The 19,369-nt window shown below is 45.7% G+C and overlaps 5 protein-coding genes across 5 annotated transcripts; 2 read left to right on the forward strand and 3 right to left on the reverse strand.

Moving 5' to 3' along the window:
- Positions 1-1,643: 1,643 nt before the first annotated feature.
- On the forward strand, positions 1,644-2,593 carry EDB93DRAFT_1237067 (uncharacterized protein; the record flags this gene model as incomplete). Its single annotated transcript, XM_041451376.1, has 4 exons — positions 1,644-1,754; positions 1,809-1,941; positions 1,991-2,456; positions 2,506-2,593. The coding sequence occupies 4 exons, from the start codon at positions 1,644-1,646 to the stop codon at positions 2,591-2,593; spliced, it is 798 nt and encodes a 265-aa protein (XP_041313512.1).
- Positions 2,594-2,662: 69 nt separating this feature from the next.
- On the reverse strand, positions 2,663-7,719 carry EDB93DRAFT_1237068 (nucleoporin; the record flags this gene model as incomplete). Its single annotated transcript, XM_041451377.1, has 22 exons — positions 2,663-2,899; positions 2,954-3,096; positions 3,150-3,254; positions 3,312-3,432; positions 3,485-3,734; positions 3,789-3,928; positions 3,989-4,323; positions 4,348-4,406; positions 4,507-4,591; positions 4,627-4,708; positions 4,759-4,891; positions 4,939-5,048; positions 5,096-5,267; positions 5,319-5,424; positions 5,471-5,661; positions 5,709-6,681; positions 6,733-6,861; positions 6,905-6,956; positions 7,027-7,150; positions 7,205-7,301; positions 7,348-7,458; positions 7,512-7,719. 22 exons carry the CDS (start codon positions 7,717-7,719, stop codon positions 2,663-2,665), a joined length of 3,963 nt encoding a protein of 1,320 aa, XP_041313513.1.
- A 687-nt stretch (positions 7,720-8,406) lies between these two features.
- On the forward strand, positions 8,407-10,459 carry EDB93DRAFT_1244553 (ferric reductase NAD binding domain-containing protein; the record flags this gene model as incomplete). Its single annotated transcript, XM_041452222.1, has 8 exons — positions 8,407-8,517; positions 8,572-8,842; positions 8,895-9,385; positions 9,446-9,752; positions 9,800-9,964; positions 10,017-10,246; positions 10,299-10,391; positions 10,448-10,459. 8 exons carry the CDS (start codon positions 8,407-8,409, stop codon positions 10,457-10,459), a joined length of 1,680 nt encoding a protein of 559 aa, XP_041313514.1.
- A 4,160-nt stretch (positions 10,460-14,619) lies between these two features.
- On the reverse strand, positions 14,620-15,180 carry EDB93DRAFT_1074656 (uncharacterized protein; the record flags this gene model as incomplete). Its single annotated transcript, XM_041445107.1, has 1 exon — positions 14,620-15,180. One exon carries the CDS (start codon positions 15,178-15,180, stop codon positions 14,620-14,622), a length of 561 nt encoding a protein of 186 aa, XP_041313515.1.
- A 1,179-nt stretch (positions 15,181-16,359) lies between these two features.
- EDB93DRAFT_1099241 (uncharacterized protein) lies at positions 16,360-18,855 on the reverse strand (the record flags this gene model as incomplete). Its single annotated transcript, XM_041446912.1, has 13 exons — positions 16,360-16,447; positions 16,504-16,592; positions 16,709-16,885; positions 16,961-16,994; positions 17,120-17,313; positions 17,368-17,470; positions 17,531-17,644; positions 17,735-17,781; positions 17,948-17,986; positions 18,050-18,174; positions 18,239-18,382; positions 18,435-18,511; positions 18,758-18,855. 13 exons carry the CDS (start codon positions 18,853-18,855, stop codon positions 16,360-16,362), a joined length of 1,329 nt encoding a protein of 442 aa, XP_041313516.1.
- Positions 18,856-19,369: the final 514 nt, after the last annotated feature.

A 19,369-nucleotide genomic window follows, 5' to 3' on the forward strand; every position in this document is an offset into this window, starting at 1 on the left:
TTCAAGTTAAGATTCATCCTGACTCGAAGTGAGGTGAAATTAATGCGAGGTACCTGGAAAAAAACACATGATGGTCCTGGTGAGGATGTTTCATGTGCAGGGGTGATTACTTACGTCTGTAGACTGGAAATTCTAGAGGGAAAATTGACTGGGACCGATTAGTTGGCGAGGAGAACAGTAGTAAAACATTATTCCGAGTCGGCTGGTTGTTTTTCACAGTTCTAGCTTGTCAATGACATGATGGTGAGCAAGAAGGAATTGCTGTCACATCTGAAGCAGATTTGCAAGTATGTTTATGATTGAACGAATGATGTCGGAGCAATTGCTACTTACCATGTTAGAAGACTATGGTCGGTTATCGCCGACGGGGTTGTAAATATTCAGAACTCACCGAAAATCAGCGTACTATGGAAGGCTTTCCCGATTCGCAGTGTTTGTACCAAGTGCCAATGTATCAGAAGAATCCATAGCGGTGGATGAGTGTCAAATTGAGGCCAAAACGCACGCATAGATTTACATAAGGTGGCTGAAAGCAAGCGGTATAATCGGAAATGTCGAGAGAGGCCAGTGATGGTTTCGATTTCGACGATATGGTTACCTCAACGTACACATGCGATAAAGAACGCATCAGTAAAACTTCGAGCGCGCAAATGTTAAGCGCGACACTGACAATGAAACCCTCGCCTTTGAAACGCGGCGATCCCTTAACCCCTGGAGTCGACCTCGATCGCGCCGAGTCGAAGGGGCTCGTTCCATAACGGAAGTACGTCAACCGGAGGAACCCTAATATAATGATACCTGATCCCTTCCACTGCCACCGTCCAGACGTAAAGAAACACGACAAAAATTAAATTCAAGCACCGAAGCGAACTGGCTTGACATGGATTATAACCTTGATGAGTTGTGATCAATATTAGGGGAATTCACAGTTGCGTTGGTAAGGCGTTTTTCGCCGAATTTGTCACTTTGTTGTGTACCAACGAAAATGCAACTTCGGCATGCTCCGTCGGAGTCTGAATCCCACTCAATCCGCTCGTTCTAGTCGAGAGTAAGATCTTGACCACTTTTATTGATATGGACCCGATCTGTCAGATATCTAAGTCACTGGCTAGCTGCAGGAATACCTGACCAGTGGCATTTGTGATCTCGAGGTCAGATGATGAGTGATCAGAATTAGATCCATTGGATGAGTCATAAAGCTCGTTGTTGATCATAGACTGAGTTTGGGTGATAAGACTTAAGACATAAGCATCGAATAGCTTGTCCTCGTGGTGTGTTGCGAGGTGGTACAGTAAATCCAACTCAATCTCGCTGTTATCCTGGATGGATTATATAATGTTTGTTGCCGCGTCGGCAGACTCGGCAACCCGTTCAAAAGATGCGACAAATTGGCTGACCAGCGCGCGAACAACGGTGTTATCACAGTGGACCAACGTTTTTCAGTGTTTTTCAGACCTCGAAACTTTTCTGAACAACGGGCGAAAAACGCCTTACCAACGCAACTGTGAATTCCCCTAATGTGATATCCACCACATCCTGTGTAAAATAATCCTTGTAAGAAAATCTATGCTTCATTCGGTAACTTCCACATGCGGTGCCGAATGCTGCCTGCCATATCCTCGTGACCCCACAACAGTTTGAACATGGCAGAACAAGACCAAGACCAAGAGAAACAATGTCGTATCTGCTTCGAGGGCGAAGACGACTCATCAGGAAGACTTATTCGACCTTGTCTGTGCAAGGGTTCCATTAGCGTCAGTCACTTCTCTCCAACAACTCGAACCTCGATACACTGAACGAGTATTCAGCATGTTCATATAGCCTGCCTGAAAAAGTGGAGGAGCTCGTCTTTCAGCAATAACTCTTTCTATCGCTGTCCACAGTGTCATTACCGCTATCACTTTGCTCGCACCAAAGCAATTGGGTTGGCGACCAACCCGAGTGAGTAAAAGTCCCTCCGTATAGTGAGATGATACTAACACTCTTCCAGTCGTAGTTGGCATGATATCTTCCTTTTTGTTCACCATACTCGTCATGTGTTCGTCCTATGTTACAACCTATTTCATGGACTCTTTCGAGGATCATTCGTTCTACGGATCGTCTTACTACTTCTTCATCTCGCCGATTGACGTTGGCCACGATCTCATCCGCGCAGCATTACGAATACTTCGAGATCAAGACGCGTTACCTCTAGAGGACAGCGCTGCAAGACTAACGAGAACTAATCCTGCCCCGTTCCCATCCTCACCATCATTCTTGAAGCGGTTTGTGCGCAGGTTCATTATCGGCCTCCCTATGATAGGTGCCGGGTCCGTAGTTCATATGCTCTTGTCCGTGCCTCTCCTTGGGCCGGTCCATTGGATAGCTCGTTTCAGAGGGAATAGAAGCCGGAGGGGTAGTTCAACAGACATAGCTGCGATGATCATATTGGGTTTACTAGTTGTTGGCATTGCGAGGCAGGTGTTCCTTACACATATTCTATATCTGCCTGATCATTGCATGCAGGGCGTTATACAAGGCTTATAAGTTGACGCGAAAGATCAGCGAACGTTTACTTCTGTACGCGGAAGATGTCATCCTGGAAGTCAGTTGATTTGCCCGATATAGGTCTTATGAAAGTAGTAGGATTTTATGATGAGTAATAGATAAGCTATCCCATGTATTACCAGTTTCTTCTCAGCTGGCGCTTGATACCTTCATAAATTGCCTTTGTCTCCGCTTGATTGGCACCTAGTTCCGTCAGATACTGCCCAACAGCGAGATCTATTCTGCCAACAGGGAATTCTCCTCGGGGAACTGAAGATTGAGGGCGCTTTGCCTCCTCAAGCCAGTCGTTTAAAAGAATTGCAATGTCAGCTGATACGACTTGCACGCCACTCTGCGTGTTGAAGGGCGGTATCTGGGTGCCAAAATTAGTTTCACTGGTGCGAAGTTCTCAGATGGGACCAATTACCTGTGATTCATACATCTCATGGAGTACATCCCATACATCCGCGTAAGGAACACCACACTGAACAAGCACCCGAGGAGTCCAACCGTTTGGTAGGTGTGTTCTGTTTTTGAGAGAGAACTTGACCAACAACGATGCAATGTACTCTGCAATTATGTTATAAGCTGAGAAGACCTGGAAGAAGTACAGTCTGACTCACTCAAGGGGAAGGCACTCTCAGAGGGATAAAATCGTTTCCCTAGTGGAACAACACTCGCGATGATGTGGTCAGCATTGGTTTGTGCGTCCGCACCCTTCTCAATCGCTTAACGGGACGCAAGTAAGACATACGCCAACTCTTCATACAACTGACCTTACGTACCATCATCAAATATTCTATCCCATATGGGGCGGACAACATGTTCATCGTGATGATCAGAGACATGTAAGATCAAGAGCTTCATGACCGGTAGATCGAATGGTTCCGCATAGACTTGATACAGCTGAAAATTTACATGAATAAAACGACAACTGAGATCTTTCATTGGGTCATACCTCGGACATTGTCAACAAGGTCTGGCTGAGATACTTGATTTTCTCTCCAGCTTCTCCAGGATCATTCATATGAGGTAGGAGGGTGTTATATACCTCAAGCTGCACTTGAGCGACATCCAGTTTTTCTTCGAGGTTGGTAAGGAAAGAAATAGCAGTCTCATGCCTGCCACCGATAGTCACCGGATGAGACTTCGCATTGGCAACGGCCAGTGTCAGGTACTCGAGGCGTTTGTCCAACAGCAAGTCAGTACTAGTATGTTTGGTGAGGTGCCGATTGAATAGAATAGATAGACATAATGCTCACTCAGACTCTGCTAGAATGGCAAGTATCTCGGCGGCGCGTAACGGCTGACCGTCTTTCACATAGAATTGCCACAAAAGTTGATACTTGGGAACTGTAATCGGCTCCCGCTTGAGGTGGGCTTCCAGGAATGGAGGCCGCATCTACAATCATTCCAGACTTATCAGCGAGGCTGGAATCGTCGTGCACGATAAACGACATACCGCCAATAGCTCGTCGGCAAGACCCCGGTTAATTAACCAGTCATATAACGTGGAGTGAAACATCTCGTCCTCGCTGGAAAATGCAAGGTCATAGGCATGGCTGCGTATAGCTTCGGGGTCGTCCATCGCGTTTGACGCTGACCCTTTTACAGGACTTTGTGAAGATTGCTCTTCAAAGACGCTTAGAGAATGCAGGACAAGGTCGTAACACTTGAGTCGTCTATCGCAATACTCCTTTCGGGTGTCATTTGGCGGACATGCTGCATACCAGTATTCGAGGCCCAGGTTATCAGGGTCTAGTGCCTGGGCGCAACTCAATGGAAGTTCCACAGCTCCTGAGCAGGTGTGAATACAGTGACCACTAGACCCAAACGTACTAACCTTTGGCATAACCGAGCTGCTGGTATTCACCACAAACCTCGCGAATTTTGTCGAAGTCTAGCATCCGCGCACCTTTGGTAAACAGTCTGGTGCAATACAGTTAGAATCATGGGCCCCATTTGGTATTTTGAATTTACCTCAGAGATTCTCCGAGCCAATTATGACGCTCAGAGGGATTTCGCGACTCCATAGCCTTACGAACGCTTTCACGAGCCTGATTCACTGTAAGACGAATCACCAAAACAAGAAACAAATACAACTGGCCTTGTACAACATGACATCGTCTGTGCTGCAAAACGAACCACAACGTTGCTGTAGTACCTCACTGATCGTATCCACCTGTACATAGCTTGTCATCCCAGTACAGCAGAGTTATAACAGATACGCACGCTAATCTGTTGACCGATCTGTTGGTCAATTACGACATTAACCAATGCACGTGCAGCTGTGACACCATTTTGCGAAGTTATAATGTCCTCAAATGTCATGGAGGTGATCAACTTTTGCGTATCGAGATCGCACCTGGCAATCAGGATGAGATTAGGAAGCCGCTCATCAAAAACGCTTACTGGGCTATCAGCTCCCCTAGCCTGTAATCGTTCAACAGAAGTATGAAAGATATCGCCTCGATTGTCCTGGATAACAGCGCTTGGAGCTGGGAAACAGAATTTTGCTCAGCCTGAGGAAGGATTAAGCGAGAGCATCACGATATAAAAGACGAATAACCTTCCAAGCTTCTTGCTCATTGCCAGATGATGTCCGCGATACTGAATGCTCCCCGGGTGCAGAGTGGAATAGGTGAGGGTTTTTATCCAGAAACTCCTTCAATGCGAAGAGGTTTTTCTGTACAGTCACCAAAAGGTTATCATCGAAGTTCGACTGTTGCAAACCGGAGGGGCTGTGCATTTTTATTATGAGGAGATTCGGCCACAACAACTGTGAATCTCACCCTGGCTTTGTTAACTTGTCTTTCCACAGTGGCCGTACTAGACGCGCAAAATATATAGCAAAGCCCTCCCTTCGACCACTAAAGATGGCACTACCAGAACTATCGCCTGAAAGTGTGTGAGTTCGAGTCTGATTAGAGAATGCACTACTTACTTGTACCATATGTCACTCGTTCTGTCCAGATTGGTCGCTCGCCAAAATCATAGAACGCCTGCTTAGCAACGTTGGCAATATCGGAATTTATTGTGCAGAGAGTGCCACTTGTCGATAGTTCCCCAGCATCCAGGAAAGTATTTCCACTTGCAAGACCAAGTAACATGGCACATGTCTGATCTCTTCCAAAACTAGACGGAAGTGAGTTTTTGAGCGATATATTGACAAATAAACCTACCTGTCTCTGAACTCGATTATTGGCTGCACCACTCCCTCAGTCTGGACTTCCTCTATGACCGCTTTGAGATAGTCCAAAGCTCGCCTTTTGATCAAAAATGTGAGACCGACATTCGTGAGGATCATGAACTGTCGCGAAGGCTCAGAGAATTGTGTTGCAAGTTCATTTGTGACTGAAGGTGAAGGAGCAACTGATGCAGGGATAGATTCTCGGGGAACCGTCGCCATCGACCATGTCCGACCAGGGATGGCCAGCAAGGTGGCATATTCAGTTAAAGGAGGACGTTGATTTGCCCCAGTCCCATATGATGAGGAACCGTATATTGGTTGCTGGGATGGTTGTTGTTGGGATGGCGGATTTAGTTGCCCGAGTGAGCCAATTCGAGTGAGATCGGGAGCGGTGCAAAGCAAAAAGTCTGTCCCATCTGTATCACCAGGCTGAGCTGAGACCATTAGTCCGTCCAAATAACATGAATTTTCGAGTCCTGACACGATGAAGGGACGGGATGGAGGTTGTGGAGGTGAGTTTCGGGTGGAGCTGTTGTAAGCAGGACGATGGGGGCTAGATTGTTCGTCTGGGTGCAATAGATTTGGGGGTGGAAGTCGTACATGAATGAGTTGCAGAGGTCGCACACCGCCTGCAGCACTTGGGGTCGGCCCATATGAAAAACTATATGCAGAGGTTGATGGAGAGAAGTACAAGCGTACACCGTTCATGGTGATGGCTATCAATTGAACCCCTGTCCGTGATTCACCTAGGTCCAGGACATGTAGAGCCACGATCTGGAAGTTTGAAGGGGTAAGAGCAGGAGAACCAGGTGCCTTCTCTTGCGCAGACTTGTAAAGATTCGACATAGTTTGTACATGGTGCACAGCCTTCTCGCTGCTTGCCTGGTATATAGATATCGAGTTCCTAGCAGACAGAGTATAGAAGCAATTGCGTTTTGGATCTGAGATCACAGCGACGATGCGGTCTGGATGCAGGAGTTATTGATCGCAAGTCAAGGACCAAACAAATCACAAACCTTCTGACTTTGGCGAGGTGAACCTTGGGAACAGACTCTGTACGCTTCCAACAGAGTGGTTGACTATATGCACCCGTTTCGAAAACCATGATTCGCTCTGTTGATAGTGCAGTTCGTACAGACAGCCATCTTGAGAACCACACATAAAGATGCGCCCGTCAGACATCCCCACAACAGAGGTACATTTCGATGTCAGTCGAAACCGTCATGTCTGTTGCATACATCTTGATTTCTTTGCGGGAGCGATTATTGGTACCAAGGACTGTAGGACATCGACAATCCAATCAAAAGAACGGATACAGGAGTGCAAATGACCATGACGGAGGTGATTTCATCGACGAAGACGCCAACTTTTGGTTTTACGACAGCGACATGCGTGATGACATCTGGTTGGTCGACAAAGGAGCTTATGTCTTGACTTTGGAAAGGTTGTATCAATTTTTTTGCAAAGAAGTATGAAGGGCACACATACCCTTCGACATAATCCCAAAGAAATAGCTTATGATCAATTGATATCCATACACGCTCGATTTTGGGTATTAGACCCATGTGTGAAGTAACGTTGGTAGCTATAAAGCTTTAAGCTAGCATCAGAGCCGAATTTATTGGACATACTGTTATAATACTGGAACAGTGCTTCAGGAATGCCTACAAGCCTCCTCTTCTGAAATGGTGCCCGGTAGTCATCTGGAAAGACGCTATAGAGTGCTGACGACTGCCCACCAGCTGGCAAAGGAAGTTAGAGATTAAGTGAATATACCAGAGGGTTTTCAATTTACGGGTTGTGAGGATGTCACCAATATCTGGTATTATCTGGGCATCCTTCATGAACTGGTCGTGCAACACGCGACTTGCGCTTTGAAGACCTGGAAGGTCAAGGGCAGAAGCCGGCCTTTGTTGTGTTTGGTTCTGACGGAATACTGATGATGGCGTGCCTGTACTTGGCTGCTGTCGATACGAGGTAGAGAAGGGGGCTAGTGTAGCCATTATAGTGGTGTTCCTTGCAATGAGCAGTTCAACAAGTCGCGTCGTAAACAAATCTTACAAACCACGTGCCATTTTGCCTTATTAATTTTGCCCGGATATATATTTTGTTTCACTTCGAACGGCTGCGCCGCAGAACGTACTCTTCAATCAACGCAACGATCAAGTGATTGATTTTGCAAGCCGATATTCTGTCTCCCGTAGGCAGGTTGAATGAATAGTCAAACTTGAACAGCACCGAAATCGCACTCGGAATAGTACATCACAACCGTGACATGTCTATTATACATCTAAAACCGCAATCACGGTTCGAGAACAATATGGTCATGGTGGGTTACTGCAAAAATAGGTATATCATAGGGATGATGTGCACTGTCACGGCGATTATTAGTTCCAGTGAAAGCAATGCATTGGGCAAAGTTTTGAATCTGTTATAATTAGAGCTGCAGCGCTGAACTGCACAGGCTGCCTTGGCTGGCGGTTATGGTTGCCGTAACCACGTCGGACGTCGGAAACAGGATACAGCTTGTACTATGTATAATTCTACTATCACATCACCTTGTCATTGTGCCGTCCGGTACACTTTATAAATCTCTTCTTAGTTCTAGCGCCTTTGTTCTTTTCTCGTCCTTCTTTCCTACAATTGGGGCAGGCCCCACTCACTTCCACCGCATTATCTGTTATCATACCATGGGTGAATCCTGGTTTCAGAGCGAGTTCCTCAACCCGAGAAGGCTTGTTTTTAATGTCTTATTTTATGGTATCCAATTATCCCTTTTCGCTCTGGGTTGGTATTTGCAAGTAAGCCTTATTCATCGCATCAGATCCATCAATTACTCACTATATGTCTAATAGGCCACCGACAATAAGTTGGCTGCTCTCAATGCTCTGAAATGGTCTGTCTGGACCTCCCGTGGTGCTGGTCTCACTCTTGCATTTGATGCGGGACTGCTACTGGTTCCCATGCTGCGCAATATCATTCGCGTTGTTCGCCCCAAGCTCGCGTGGCTCTTCCCCGCCGACGAGAACATCTGGTTCCATAGACAGGTCGCATACTCCATGGCATTTTGGGCGATGGTCCATACTACAGCCCATTATGTCAACTTTTTCAACGTTGAACGCACTCGTGAGTGCTAGGGTGATTTTCGGATTTAACGCTCGTTATTGATTTCTTTCAGAGGTTCGACCGGAGTATGCATTGCAGATCCATTATACACAGGCTGGTGGTATAACTGGCCATTTCATGCTCCTAATCATGGTCCTCATGTATTCCACTGCACACCACAAAATCCGCAACCAATGTTTCGAAGCTTTTTGGTACACTCATCACCTCGCCTTCTTCTTCTTCATTGGCCTTTACAGCCATGCCACTGGGTGCTTTGTCCGCGACTCTGCAAATCCGGACTACATTGATACTTTCCCCTTCTACTCTACGCAGCACTGTCTTGGCTATGAGAGCTGGAGGTTCACCATTTGGCCTGGTATTATTTACTTCGCCGAAAGGATGTATAGAGAGTATCGTGCTCGAAGGGCAACAACGCTGTCCAAAGTTCTTGTTCATCCTAGTGGAGCCATGGAACTGCGGATCATCAAAACTAGTTTCAAGTATACGGCAGGCCAGTGGCTCTTCATTCAGGTCCCGGAAGTTTCCCGATGGCAATGGCATCCTGTGCGTGACAAGTAGATCACCGCTCGGCTTTCGTATTTTCTGACCGCTGTAAAAATATAGTTCACCATCACTTCGGCTCCTGAAGACCCCTATGTGTCCGTTCACATTCGCCAGGTTGGTGATTGGACTCACTCCCTAGGAGAGCGGCTTGGCTGCGGTCCATCTGTGGTTGCTGCAATGACAAAGGCCGCCATGAAAGGTATTGAAAAAGATGAAACCGAGTATGGCGGCACTCGTGGCGACTATGTCGAACTCAATCCCACTGTTTCCCGTTCACTCCCTGATGTCAGAATTGACGGGCCTTATGGCGCTCCTGCTGAGGACGTGTTCGACAACGAGGTTGCTGTGCTGATCGGCGCTGGTATCGGTAAGAAATGACGTAGGACCTAATGCTTGATACTTACCTTTATCTAGGTGTTACTCCCTTCGCGTCAATTCTGAAACATATCTGGTACCGTCAAAGGGAAGGTCATCTTGGTTCTCTCCGAAGGGTCGAATTTTTCTGGGTTTGTCGTGATGCTCCCTCGTTCGGCTGGTTTCAGAGCCTATTGCAAGAGGTCGAGGAAGCTCAAGTTGACCGTGAGTGCTTTCGATTGGCCCGGGAAATATTCAGCTCAAATATGATATCAAGCAAATTTCTTACGCATCAACATCTACCTCACTCAAAAGATTGATGAAGATATGCTCTGGAACATTGCTGTCAACGATGCTGGTGCCGATTATGATCCTCTCACATTGCTTCGTACTCGCACCATGTTTGGCCGCCCCGACTGGAAGAGCATCTATCGCAGGATCAGGGAAGCAATTGAGATTGGTCAGTATCTCCCTGGTAGCAGTGCACAATTGAAGACCAAAGTTGGCGTAAGTCTGATGAATTTAGTCTTCTTGATAAATCTCATGGTTGCTCTCGCAGACCTACTTTTGTGGTCCGGGTGTTCTTGCGAAATCTATTAAGGCAGCAACGCTCATGCACAGTAGCAATAATGTTGAGTTTACGTTTGCCAAGGTCTGTTTCCTTTATGGTTCATTGTTCATTCCAACGTTGAACATGTACATTCACAGGAGCACTTCTAGAATTCCACTGTCAATTCTGGGATTGCTGCTTTGGTCGTAGTAGATGTTTATCAATTTCTTCGTGGATGGTTCAATTTGTAATGACGCTATTATGTATGCAGTATGTTTGGGATATATGTTAGATGTATTGTCACGGTGCACTGAAACGCATGTTTTATCGAATAGTTACTCGTTAAAAATGTATCGTGAAGTCACATCTAATTGTTCTCGATGTCAGCAACAATCAGTTCTGAGTTATTATTATGAGCGTGCTGATGTCGGGCTAGAAGAAAGAATGTTGCAATAGATCCGTCGGATCCCACTGCTTAGGAAACCAATGAAAAGTGACGGATTTGCGATATCTTGAAATGTGATCAAGCCTGGGAAACATGATAGGCCTTGCCTCTCATGAGGTACTGTGAACGGCGAGGTCAGGCACCCAGAAGCTTTGGTTGATGGCATCACTAGCACTGACAGTCTTGCTATGTATTAGATGAGGGTCCAAAGCCATCGTCACTATCCATGATATGATCTACAATCAAAGGTTGTCCGAACGGGATGGATGAGAAAGGGCACCTGTTTCTCAACAACGCAAACGGACCGTTGGTTGGAGTCCTGATTTCTTGGCTCAAAGAAGGCGGTGGAGTTGAGAGACCATTTTAGATTCATTTGATTTGACTTGATGTGCCACTATCACCGCAACTGTAGAACGGGTTATGGTGAACCGGTGACAGATTGCGAATTGCAATATAGTACTTCGATGGGTGAATAGCTCTGGATATCCGATGACAGTCGTTCCGAACTTGCAGAGCGTCCAGTGTCATTGCAGTACACCTGCCGATGAATGCGGGTACGTGTACCTCGCGTCTGGGATTTTGGAGAGCCAAGCGCGTGACAAAGATACTTGATGGCTGAAAGTGCCGCAGTCAACGATTTCTCCTATGTATGCGTTGCTCACTTTTTGCCAGCTGGGGGTACGGCGATGATGGGAGTGATACCGTTCCTGTAGCCATAAGCAGAGTCCAAACCTCTGATATATCCACAGTTCATCAAATACAGGGCAGCGGTAATTAACCTTGAATGGGCCCACAGCAGTTCTTCTGGTTCGGAAATTGAACGGGGTAGCATTGACATTGACAGCAGCCTGAGAGGCAGTGAGAGCGCTCAGCCCCCAGCACGAGTTCGAAAAATCAGAAGGTTTGATAAACCTAGAGAAAATGCTCACGGGTGGGATAGAATTGAAAGTGCCTCCTATGTATTCCCAACGTCCCAATTATTTTCTGCAGTTGCACATACTGCGGTCAACATAAAACAATATTTTGTTTCCAGTCGGGAAGGTGAGACAACATCGCTGCAAGCATTGTGGACACGGTCACGTCCTGAATGCAGCGTGTTTGGATCTTGGTCGCAGGAAAAAATGGGTATTACACCGCCAATTGACATATAAGCATAGGATCTATGTTTTTTTTGGCAAGATAGTAACTACATCACTGAGAGTCAAGATCCGCTATAAACCATTATATCCCCCTTATAACGGTCATAATACCAGGCTCCTATCTAGTGTTGTTGTCGAGGTGAGGTCAACTCGAGCTAGACTCGGCTCGGCTCGAAAATGACCCAATTCGTTTCAACTCGAACCTTCCGAACTAAATCGAGTTACAACTCGTTGGACTCGCGAGTTAGAAACGAGTTCATGTAGTTTACATCCATACATCGTAATCCCCTGTACTACATCATAATGGTCATTATTGTTGTATCCCTTCATTGCAATTGGCACACAGATTGGCAGCTAAGTTCCCCTCCAACATCCAAAAGAACTTGGAATCTGGATTGTCACTCTCGGCTATTGAGACCCTGACTGGACACTGAAATTTTCAATTGAAGTAAAACACTTAAATATCTGACTTCATTTTGTACATCCATCAGAGTTAGCCAGGCCCAGCAGGAACTATCAACGCCCTCGACATCACAGCATGAGCTCACCAACTCAACAGCAATTTCTTCCCATTCCTACTACTAGCACTACTCCTCTGACTCCCACCATCATTGTCTCCGAACCATCGACAGCATCAGAAACTGTGCAGGAACTGATTCACAAGGAACTCGAACAAGACAGGAAAGATGCCGAGTGCAAGTTTTCTCGTTACAAAGATGCAGGATTACTACCTGACGTGGCTGAACACACAACGGATATAGTTCGTTTCTGGGAGGTATGTCATATCATTTTTTTTCATTAATTTCATAGGATTAAGGAGTATTATATTCTAGCAAAAAGAACACACATTCCCGCTTCTATTTCGTGTTGCCATGGACGTTCTGCCTGCTCAAGCTTCATCTGTGCCTTCTGAGCGCATATTCTCATCAAGCAAAGAGACCTGCACTCTACGGCGCAGCAACCTATCTCCAACCATACTCGAGGCGCTACAAGTTCTGAAGTTCACTTACAAGCAAGACCACCTCAATTTTATGGAGGACCTGGTAGCTAATGAGCAGGACTACACAATATCTGGACCTGTGACTTCAAGAGCAGTTGACGAGCTAATGGCTGCTGGGAATCTTCGCGAGCTCGATCAGTTGCTTGCAAATGCAAGGGAAATTGATTGTAACTAGTTTATTGTAGTTTCTGTCTGCTCATCGTGTATTTACTTGCAAAAATCATCATTGGCAGTATCTAGCATCCCTGGCTTCTCATTGGCTGAACCACCGGTTCGCATAATTCCGAACTCGTTAGTAACTCGCGAGTCGAACGAGGCGCAACTCATTGCAACTCGTAAGTATCGAACTGTGTTGAGGTACCACAAATTTCCACCTCGATTCGATTCGATTCGCCTCGCAGCAACACTACTCCTACCCACCACTGCTTCAAGGGTGAAGGCGGACTGCGACATTGAGTGATCATGTGGTAGCAAATTTTCAAACCCAGCATAACTTTAATCCTTCACCCTCTCAGCAGCGGCTGGCAGATAACATTTGTAAACACTGCCAGCCACAGCGGCACGTCACTGCTGACGACGTGCGGACACTTAAAAATACTGTAGTTGGAATGGCAATAAAGTTAATTATTTTAGCCTATGCCTTGCACATGTCCGAACAACCTTCTGAAGCCCCTAGTTTCAGCGAGATACAACAGGTCACACAAGAGCGTTTCGGCAAGTGGCCATGTCTTTGGCAGATGAAAGTCGCCAAGGCATTCATCCAGAAAGACCGGGACATAGTGTGCATCGCCGGCACGTCATTGGGGAAGACCATGACCTTCCAGCTCTAGATCACCCAATTGTTACAAGAACATCTAGACGCTTGGGCCCCTACCATTTTTCTCCTCATCCTCCTCATATCAGCCCTCGCGTCATACCCTTACCCCGACCTTACCCTTGTCATCCTTGTCATCCTCGCATTCCCTTTTGCCCTCTACTTGTCGCTCCAGCAGAGCCAGTACATTTGGCCGGATCCTTTTGCTGACGAAGCATACCCATGCTCCGTTCCACCACCTGACTGATCCTGTGGACAGTCCCCTTGCCCTTACCGTCAGGACGGTAACCTATGATACGATGCATGACACATCCCCTTTGCCCCGTTTCCTTTCTTAAATCTCTGACTCGGTGCGCAGTCGCACATGCGACTTATACTTAGATCCGCAGCTGCACGATCGTGCCCCTGCGCGTTTCACTTCTTATTTCGATCTCTGACTCACTTTCTTATCCAGCACGTTCTACCTCGACCGAACGTGCCTTCCTGTTATGGTTATACCCCTCACCGATTGCCTCTCCTGGTAGTACGAGTTATCACCCACTAATACGTCTCCTGTCCTCTATATAAACTCGCTACCATGTACCATATTCCCTAACTGGAATCTACTTGGTTCTTGACCTCCTACTCTCACCAGAGTGATCCTTTCTGCCTAGCCAGCAGTCTATATTCTATCTTCTTATCTGCTCATCGCGGATAAGCCTATAGTCTCGACCTTTGCTCATCGACTTCGTCGACAAGCAAAGCCCCTGTTAACTAGTCGGACTTCTGTCCTTCTAATTAACGACGATCCTTACGATTAACCTTCGGGTGTCGTAAGTCTTGGCAGATACAGCTCATCGTTCGGCATCCGCCTTACGTAAGCTACCCGATTCGGACATAGGCGTCAAATCTTACTTGCCGACACGTCGCCAAGTAAGACCCCTAACCTTGGGCTAGCCCAAGGACGTCCTCGACCGTTGACGACACATGCTCTGTTTGAGCGTCGCCAACAGATACCATCCAAGTCGTAACACCAATTCCTCCCAATACTGAGCTTCGTCATCATCATCATTGCCTTGGTTGTCCAAACTTTTGTGTGAGTCTCTCCAATTGCTACTTCTCCTTGCCGAAAGAAGGACATCAAGCATATCCCACAAGAATGGTGCGCATTGTAGCATCCCTCCACCTAACTCTTCCATGTCAAATTCTTCAAGTTGTTCTACAGATGCATGCAAGACTGAAAAATGGTAGCCAGATTTCTTTGCTGATAGTTCTTGAATCTCCAGTGCACACCTATATTTCATGATATCACCGGCCCACTTCAGCGCACCTCCTGTAGAAGCTCCTGGGTGTCCTGTGAGAAGCTTGATGATGCACAGGCTGCATGATCTTAAATTGATTGTATTCTTGTGGGTGGTGTAATGGGGATTAGTTAGCAATTCAACAAGGAACTCTGATGCTGAGATGCCAACAAGATCGAATGCTTCCAAGAGGGTGTCAACTTGATCCGACATCGTCATTGTTTGAGTAGCACAAGAATAATAATAAATTATATTATTATTAGACTTAGGTACAAATGCTACATCTCTTAGGCATTTAAGTGTCCGCACATTGTCGGCAGTGACGTGCCGCTGTGGCTGGCAGTATTTACAAATGTTATCTGCCAGCTGCTGCTGAGAGGGTGAAGGATTAAAGTTGTGCTGGGTTTGAAAAATTGTTTGTACCATGTGATCACTCAAAATCCTAATACTATAGTAGCAGTAGTCCGCCTTCACCCTCGAAGCAGTGGTGGGTAGGAGCCTGTCATAATACCTGCAATCAGGTGAAATATGGCACGTAATTATATAATGTCATACATACCTTTAAACACCTAGCCTCCTTGGCCAAATTAAATAATAACCTTACATATTTGCCGGACTACCATGTGTGACACGTAAGTGAAGAAACCATCATCCTTTTCATGTGATACACTACCATATAACTACACATCGGGAAGTCAGACGTTATGCAACGGCAACTGAAATATTTACAAGATGATTAACTAACAAGTATTGAACATCATACATACCTTTACACACCTAGCCTCCTTGGTCAATTTAAATAGTAATTATATACATTTGACAGATTACCAAGTATGACATTTAAGTGAGGGAATTATCACCCTTTTCGTGTGATACATTGCTTTATAACTACACAACGGAAAGTCAGACATTAGACAATTCCAACTGAAATATACGGAAGATAAATTGTATTGTAGAATTTAGGTTCTTTGAACATAATTATCTGTATGGAGCTTGTAGCCCACATGTATCAGTGTGGTGTATGCTACCAGAGCTTGCAAGTCATGTAGATGCTTTCCCTGATTACTAGTATTGTTGTCCTTGAGACAAGCACACCCAACTTTCAATACTGCGGCATCACACACAACTCACTACATGAAGTCCCACATCTATCATATTTTTGTTGACTACCAGATACCAAATGAGTGACGAAGGTGGACCATTTATCTCTAAATTATGGTAGCGCAGAATGTCTGGGCATATTGTCTATTGCAGGTCTTAAATGTCAAATATTGATGCGTACTAGAATCTCACTCGGCAATGTGTCATAAAAAGTTTTAATCATTCATTATGTACAATGTAAAATTACATATAGCTACCAGTTAAACATTTAACATTAAGTACTAGCTACATCTAGCGCCTGGCCAAAGTCATGGCGACAGACATTTTGTTTGCATGCTGCGGGCAATAATCGGAAACAAATTTTCTACCAAAAACCTTTCTAAAAAACAAATCCCAAATGAATCAATGAAAGATGGTGATGCCAAAACTACTCACTGATTCCACCACAGTAAAAGGTCGTCAACATCTTTCGCAGCTTCTGGTGATGGAGGGAGCTCGAGATAGTCCACTATATTGTCATAGAACTCTTGTGGTTGAATTCGTCGTCAACAATGTGCCAAGATCCTGCACTCAACAATGCAAATCTTAGCTAAATCCCCATATCAGCGAAGCACACAATATTGAGCTAAATAGTCTGTACCTGAACAGACACATAGGCTATGGTGTGAGGTTGAATAGACCACATATTGAGGAGTGTTGAAACATCGCACCAAGTGCGATGCTCGCTGCTGTTCTTGTTCCATACAGAACGAGCCGCCAAGTCAGCAGGCTGTTCCTCATATGTGGAAGTTGGAGAGGTGAACACGTGTTTAAATGCCTGAAGACTGCATTCAGTATGCTTCTAACAAACATAATAATTTTACCTTTAAAAGAAGTTTGCCTTTAAACAAACCATTGGTAGGATTCTGGGGGTCATAACATCCATCCTTGTACAGGAATATCGGCCAGGAACAAGCGGTGATACAAAAATCAGGATGGTAGTCTCAAATGGAGGCTTGAACACTTTGAAGACATCAGTTAGTTATGGCGCAGGTCAGAAAAGAGCCCTTACATGTGATTGCTCCAGTCGTAATCAACTGGGCACAGCAGTCTGCCCGTCACGTTGTTGTAAAAACCCTGACCAGACTTATCTTGTCTGTGAATGGTGGGATTTGGTGTGGGAGTGCGTTCCATTAGCCAATCGGCAACAGCACACTTAAGACTAGCCAAGTCGTCCCCTCTGGCCCCATCAGAGCCTTCATTCAGCTGGATGCAAGATACAGTCACATTTCATCAATGAATTATTTTGGGGAGACTCACCTTGTTGTAGGCAAAAGCAAGAATTTCGTGCTCGGCTGACAACCGTAGCAGATTATAAGCCGAGGGACACCATACCATGAGTTTCTTGAAGGAGCAATACCGCCTATTTTCACTGGAACATGACATGAGTGCTAACCAGTAAAAGTTGTGAAAATGTACTTACTCTGGGTCATCTGAATCCATCTTGTCCACATCTGATTTGTTGACAGTGCCAAGCCCAATGTGCCTGTTAAATTTGGCTACCAAATCTTCGACACGCTCGGTCAGACATACGAGTCTTCGAATGGGTCGACCATAGTATGCATTCAATTCACTACTTGGATGTTTTATTAACTTGTTGTGCCGCAATTTTGAACACTAGACATACCTTTTCTTCCCAGGGAGCCCATGGACTCGGAGGTCCGCATTTTCTTCCTTGAGTGCAGCAATTCGTCATTTGAGAGCGACTAGAGGGTGGATCTTGTTGTTGGGGGTTAGGACATTAGATGACATTGAGATCATATCGCCTGAATGCCTTACCATGTTTCACCGCCTCTGTCCCCTGATGGTTATGGACTTCTTTGTCCACATCATCACTTACCTCGATGAAGCTGACCATTTGGCGCACCAGAGCTCTAGGCTATAATATGGAAAGCGATTGAGAATGGTAGGTGAGCCCATCCAGTAGAAAGCAAACCCTCACCATTAGCAACCTATCTGCCGTAGTTTCCAAACACTGGAGTAGATGTCTTCGAGAGACAGGAGAAGACAATTCTCCAGCCATCATACATTTAAGTCCCCAGGTCCTGACATAATTCGCGAGGTGTACTGTCAAGTGTAAGATGTATTTTAGTACCAGTTGTATTGAGAGGCCTCGAGCCATAGCACTTACAATTCATGGGCACCACTGTTCGCTTACTGAACAAGCACGACGAAGGACTGTAATGCAAGTGTTCCGTTTTGACCAATGAGTGATGCCCACGTCTTTGACCCCCAAAGCTGGGATCCCTTGCCAGTGACTTCAGTATTAAATCCACTATTATTAACACATCAGTATGCCTCGAGTTCGCATGGTATGAAGGTCTTACTCTGGAAGCGATTGCTCAGATTCCGGTTTGGAGGCACCGAGCAAGATATTGAAGTGGATAGTTCCCGCATACAAAGTCTGCAAGGCAAGTAGTCAGCTCCTCTCCACCAAGGGATTAAGATCATGAGCATATTCACAGGCTCTTGTGACACAAGTAAAAGCTGCTATTGATATGCTTGGACATTAAACACATCAATAAGCTCTCCATTGAGTGACCGTCAAGTGAAAACTGTCCAGAAATTGGATCTTAGAAACGCTCTACTGACTGGATGCTAAATGGACTCTCAAATGCCTGTCAAAATACTGTAGAATGACAAGACTTACACTGTACTTTTACCGCAACCGCTAGAGCCGACTTTGGCCGACGAGACATCAGGCACGAAGGCAAAGACATTACCAGCTTGCATTGCGCCAAATACCATACTCTGCCAATGTTAAGTTCACTTCAAGGATGTTTAAAGGTTGACAAAATGGCCATACCATCAAATCAATGAAAAATGATTGCATGGAAATCTTCAGCTATGAAATGAGTGTCGCGCCATAGCCTGAGAGAGTATGAACAGAATGTTCCACTGTCCTGATGAATGTTCTGACGGGTCCTCCAGGCACCATCTGTAAAGATTAAGGCAGTGCTCTTCTTGGGTCAATGATGCAACAGTGCGAATAGTGTTACGACTTGGATGGTATCTGTTGGTGACGCTCAAACAGAGCTTTTGTCGTCAACGGTCGAGGACGTCCTTGGGCTAGCCCAAGGTTAGGGGTCTTACTTGGCGACGTGTCGGCAAGTAAGATTTGACGCCTATGTCCGAATCGGGTAGCTTACGTAAGGCGGATGCTAGACGATGAGCTGTATCTGCCAAGACTTACGACACCCGAAGGTTAATCGTAAGGATCGTCGTTAATTAGAAGGACAGAAGTCCGACTAGTTAACAGGGG

Source organism: Suillus bovinus (genome assembly GCF_016758785.1).
Source record: "Suillus bovinus strain UH-Sbo-P2 chromosome Unknown EDB93scaffold_1, whole genome shotgun sequence".
Lineage (NCBI taxonomy): Eukaryota > Fungi > Basidiomycota > Agaricomycetes > Boletales > Suillaceae > Suillus > Suillus bovinus.